The 6,000-nt window shown below is 32.8% G+C and overlaps 1 protein-coding gene across 3 annotated transcripts in view; it reads left to right on the top strand.

The window, feature by feature from the left end:
• LOC123524523 (asparagine synthetase domain-containing protein 1-like) overlaps window positions 1–6,000 on the top strand; it is a 40,287-nt gene that overhangs the window by 11,524 nt on the left and 22,763 nt on the right. For all 3 annotated transcript variants that reach the window (XM_045302770.2, XM_045302769.2, XM_053538746.1), the window contains exon 4: window positions 371–490. In XM_045302770.2, coding sequence (XP_045158705.2) covers window positions 371–490 — 120 coding nt within the window. The remainder of the gene's footprint in view (window positions 1–370; window positions 491–6,000) is intronic.

Here is a 6,000-nt window from a genome sequence, read left to right as displayed (position 1 = left end):
GAATTAGTGGAAATTGTTTGCATAATGTAGCTGTGGAAATGAGTAGATACTATGTACATAACACATCTGTAGAGAATGAGTGGAAATTGTTAATGTAATGCAGTGTCTGAGAATAAGTGGAAATTGGATACATTATGCAGTTGTGGAGAAAAAATTAAGAGACAAAAAAAAAATCTTATAATCCAAGTTGCATGCTATAATAATGTATAGATAGGTGTAATTGAATAAAATGGTTATATTACACTTTTTTGTCGTTCATCAAACTGGGCTCCTTGGGGGTTCTGTTAAATACATTGTATTTATGTTATAATGATAATGTGGATGAAACTGTCTTATGATTTGTGATATGCACAGTATTTGCTAATTTTAGGCGACCAGAAAGACGTTATGGTTTGGACGTGATGTATTTGGAAGGAGAAGTTTGCTTTGGCATTTACCAGAAAACCACACTGAAGCGTTTAGTCTGTCTTCTGTCCAGATAAAACCTTGGGTAAAACATTTAATATAATCCACTATAGGATCTATACTGTAATTCGAGGGTTGCCCGCAAAACTGCGGTAACTGCATTTTTGAAAACTTTTCAGGAAAAGCTAAAAACTTCCTTATCTTACAAGAAACAGCTTATTTGACAAAACTTGAAGATATGTTGGAAAAATTTCAATGACTTATGAAAATAAATTCTTCTTTTATGTCTAAAGTTATACTTATCTCAGATATTTGACTTACAGTTACTTACAACTATATTGCATGACTTTTCTAACTTTTAGCAGTCAAGTCATTACCGCAAAAGTGTTGTAACTTGACTTACAACTCTTTTGCGGGCTAATCTATTTCTCTTGCATTGTTGAGGTTTACTGCAAAAAAGTTGTATCTAAAGTTACAACTCTTTTGCAGTATTCTAGACTACAAATTATTTACATTGGTATCAGTTACTACCTTTTGCATTTGAAATGAAACTTAAAATTATGCATTTCTAACTTTTCTTTTGCTTTTTTTTTTATATAAACTGAAAAATCTTGAAACGGCTTGGTGAATATGAACTGTCTGCATTGTTACATTTGCACTCAACCAGTAGTTAAATGCTAATTCTGGTATAGTTCTTTACTTTTCCATAAAATCACACCACTATACTTCTAGCAACAACTTCATCAGAATGCGAACTGTAAATAAACTTTTTTGCACAATCTGTTTTATTTTCCTATTTAAAGAAGATTGAAACTACGGGTGTTTGTACACCACAATTATTTTGTCACAGCATTATGTGACATAGATGTCAAAAGTACTGAACTTTTAAGCCATAGTCCTGTAGTCTATCTCCTGAACTAAATGAGTGGACTAGAATAAATATCCATGACTTTTGTAATGAGAGTAGTATAACAAAATATGAATGTAACATTGGCATTTCTATAACAGGCCCCGACAAATTCCTTGGAAGTAATTGTAGTTCTGAAGGATGACTGCTTAGAATTTTCACTCGTCCAGCTTCAGTTTGTACTCATCCTGCTAGGAGAATTTTTTTTACAGACTTGTCTTTTCTGAAGTTCCTTAAAAGTAGTACACAGAGTATTAAATAATCATTTATTGATTGCCAAGGGTCTACCTAATGCAATCATAATATATGGTACATTAAGGATCGAGGGATGAATTATATAGTTACAATTCCTTTTACATCTTTTAGCTGTCTGGCTTCTGCAAAGCTTTTTTTAATTGGATTAATTCATATTTTTGGTCAAAAATCAAAATTTAATCCTGCAGGGCAAGTACTATAGCAAGTTCCACATGCTCAGAGAAAATTTCTATTCATATTGGCAACAGGATAGTGGATTTTGTTGAAGCCTGGTTAACTTGGCATATATAATATTACTCAAATTATGAGAGCCTGGCATCACTGTGTACACATGCATGCAAATCAAATATAGAGTTTGACATTAATATTATACACTTTTTAACTCGACCTTTTGAAGAAAATACAGAGGTGTCAGCGTTAATGTTGGTTAAATTTTTTGCTAAAGTCAAATTCTCTGTTACTATCTGAGCTATTGACTTGAAACTTAAAATGGTTATTTACAATCAAAGTTTACATTCCCCATAACTCTTGATTTGAATTTTGATAGATTTATGCCCCTTTTTGACTTAAAATTTTTTGGTTAACGTTTTTGATAAAGTCAAATATCAATGATTTGGTCTTGAAACTGGAAATAGTTATTATACACTTACAAAGTCTACACCAGAAGAAAAAATCCACATAACTTAACTCTTAATTTTTGACAGAGTTATTTCCCTTTTCCACTTAAATTTTTTTTGGTTAAAGTTTTATGTAACATCTACCGGGTAGTATATTTGTTACTATCAAAGCTATATTGACTTGAAACTTAAAATAGTTATTTACATCACAGGCTACAACATAAGAAACAATCAACATAACTGTGATTAGAATTGACAGATTTATGTCCCTTTTACTGGCAATGCTCTAATTCAGAGTCAAACACTGAGAAAAGTTGAGGGTGTTGTCTTACGGACAGTTCTTGTTAGATCAACTATTCCAAGAAAAGGTAGAACTATTGTATTCATCCATTTGTTGGTGTCAGCATCCCATTTTGGTTAAGTTTTTTTATGTAAAACTGTTATGTAAGTTACAACTGGGAATGGATTGATACTTCATACAATTATTCACTGTGAAGAACTGACTTGCACTGCACAGGTTCCATAACTCTGTTTTGCTTTTTAGCTTGACTATTGAAAGAAGCTATTGGACTCACCCATGCATTGGTGTCCAGGTTTGGTTAAGTTTTTGTATGGAAGTTGGTATCTCAGTAACCACTGGTGGGAATGGATTGAAACTGCACACAGTTATTTACTGTGATAAGTTGACTTACACTGCATAGGTTCCATTACTCTATTTTGCTTTTTACAAAATTATGCTAGTTTTCCGACTTGGAAATTTTTGGTAAAGGTTTTATACGTAAGATCATAACTCAGTGCCCACGAATGGGAATGGACTGAAACTTGTCATATTTGTTCACTGTGATGTTATGACATGCAGTGCACAGGTTCCATAACTCTATTTATAGTTTTACAAAACTATGCCTCTTTTTTGACTTAGGTCAACTATTTTTTTCTAGGTCAACTATCAACATCACTGGGTCAAGTCCAATAAATCTGACATGTAATTTGGCCAAATTATGTCCCCTTTTATGACCTAGAAAATCCTGGTTAAAGTTTTACATGGAAATTACTATCTCAAAAACAAATGTAGATATTGAATTGGAACTTACCAGGTGTCTTTGGTGTTATAAATGTAGGTGATAGCATGAAGTCCCATAACTCTGACATGCATTTTGGCCTAATTATGCCCTTATCCTGGTTAAATTTTTGGATGCATCTACAGGGTCACATTCCAGTGAAGCAGCACTATAAAGTTACTCTGGCACTGTTCTCACTGCTGCATGTAGACACTTTCATTTATATGGGTTATATATTTCATTGATATAAAGTTAACATAATATTAGTTCTTCACAGCTTCTGTCCTAGGCAGATTATAAAATATGAAATACTGAAGCATAAAAAAAAAATGTTTCACATCTGAATGATATGAAATAAGTAACATATAATGAAAATTATGAACTGTAGCATGTTTACAGAGAAAAAATAGGAAAAACAGATACATCACATTAAATTTTATGATTCAAACAAAAAATCTTGTTGTTCTGTCCCTACTCAGAGTTACCTCTCTATCAATTAAGCTATATATGAATCAAATTTTGTATTATATAAATGTAATATCACTTCCATGAGTGGAAAGTGTTATTTCATGACCCAACCACATGTTACAAATCAAATGATACTGAGTTTAGTTTCCAGCAGATGGTCAAATTTGATAGACTATCATTGCAATAGACTGCTTGTTCGAATTTCAGAAAGTCTTGCCCATACTGAAGCAAAACATACCGTCATGATGACGTATGAGTGTAGGTCACATTTCTGTATAAGACACAGTGTAAAATATATCGTCACCTCAGTGCAAAAAATGGATAACTACATTGACTAAAAGAAGGACTTGTTCATTTTTTGTGCTAAGGTGACGATATACAGATTTCTGAAAAATGCTTATAACCATGTATTGATTGCAAAAAGGGAATCTCAAAACCATGTAAATTTGTAAGAAAATGCATTTTTTCCGGCATCAGTTGGCCATTGTTGCACCACCCGTAATTTTGACAAAGTTGTGAAAAAGACTTACTAAAATCAGGAGGTATTTAAAGTTTTATCCAAACTATCTCAAACTTCTCTGAGCGCAACACCTTTTCGATCTCATCACCTTCTAAAACATCTCCTGATTATCTTCTAAATATATTAATGAAAACTGCATTTCTTTAAAGCTTATAAGGAAGCTCTTAATTTTACATTTTAGAAAAAATTCATTAAAGACACTAGGTCATGATACCCGCTTTTATGCCCGAGTCCTAGGTAGTTACTCCCCATGAATTGTCTGCAATGTAAACGTATGTGGTGTAAACAAAGATAGATTTTCTTAATTTTTTTAGTCAGGGAAAAATGCGGCTTGTCCTGTACCCATGTGTCCAGGGCACATTGGTCCTTCCTGACCAGAATCTCAGTAAAAAGGTGCAACCTATACTCATACGATGATGGTACATATTGCTGATCAGTTTTTCTTTTTGCTAAAAGCCATTGTAAGCTATTGATTAATTATTGTGTATGTGTAAAAAAGGTACTTTGACTGCTACAAACTATTGAATTTGTATGAAAAAGCTTTCCGAAGCATTTCTATAGGAGATGCATAGTGCATTGAGTTAAAAATTCATTTCGACTCTCTTACCACATCCTTGCATGTAAGTTCCGTTTAAGGCATTACTATAAGAAGCAATATAGGTGTATAACTAAAACAGTTCAAAAATTGAGGAATGCCTGAGGGGAAAATGTTTGAGATGTGTGTGTAAAAGTGCTCTGATCATTTTTGCCAATTACATATGGATTAGTGAGGGATAAAATGTCAAAAAGTACATGAAGATGAAGCTTATGAGATGGACTGCAAGATGCTGAAATTTGACTAAAAAGAGAGTTTTAACTTTGGAGATATTAGTGAAAATATGAATTTTTCTTTGTCTTTCCTTTGTTCACATTGAGAGACCTGGATCACATGGATTAAGGAAAAACTTGAAGTACATAATAGTGATCAGTGCAGCTATTATCATTGGATTATAAACACTATGTGTTGTGAAGTGTATATGGGTCTGGTGATTGATTGGAGATAATTATAGTTTACAGTAGCATAAAGGAATTGCTGTAACAGGAATGAAATAATACCTGTCAAGTCAGTGATTTACAGTTAAAATTTCAAGGTCAATTGCCTTAAATCTAACCGTTAGTGAAAACCAAAACACTGAAGAAATTTAAGTAAAATGAATCCAAAAGGTGCAGTTACATCTTCATCTGCTGGTCCAGCCCAAAGTCAAGGAGGTGCAAAAGGGCAAACAAACCATTATTAAAAACACAACAAACACAAAACAAAACAACAGGACAACAACCAACAAAACAAGCTAAACGAACATTATCGGAACTAAGTGACACTAGCAATGAGAGCATGAACTTATCAGTGATTCAAAATCAGCTTGATATAATGCAGGAATCAATGCTTAGGAAGGAAGACATAGAAACATTAATAACAAACACTATCACACAAATAATGAGCAAAATGGAGGAGAAAATTTTAGAGACAGTCAGTTCCAAAGTAGAAGAAAAAACCAGATACTTACAGGATCAACTAACAACACTGAAATTTGACAATGATAACTTGAAAGATATATTAGATAAAAAGGATGAGGAATACAACAAGAAAATAGAAGAAATAGAAGAGAGACTACTGAAATCTGAGGACATGTGCATAGAGGCCAACAGAAAGGCAAACAGAAATGAACAATATTCAAGGAAAAATAACATAAAAATATATGACGTTATAGAAGAAAGAAATGAAACCCAAAT

The sequence above is a fragment of the Mercenaria mercenaria genome, chromosome 3 (genome assembly GCF_021730395.1).
Source record: "Mercenaria mercenaria strain notata chromosome 3, MADL_Memer_1, whole genome shotgun sequence".
Taxonomy (NCBI): domain Eukaryota; kingdom Metazoa; phylum Mollusca; class Bivalvia; order Venerida; family Veneridae; genus Mercenaria; species Mercenaria mercenaria.
The sequence above is the reverse complement of the archived record's forward strand: the minus strand, read 5'-3'. Positions and strand labels throughout refer to the sequence as shown.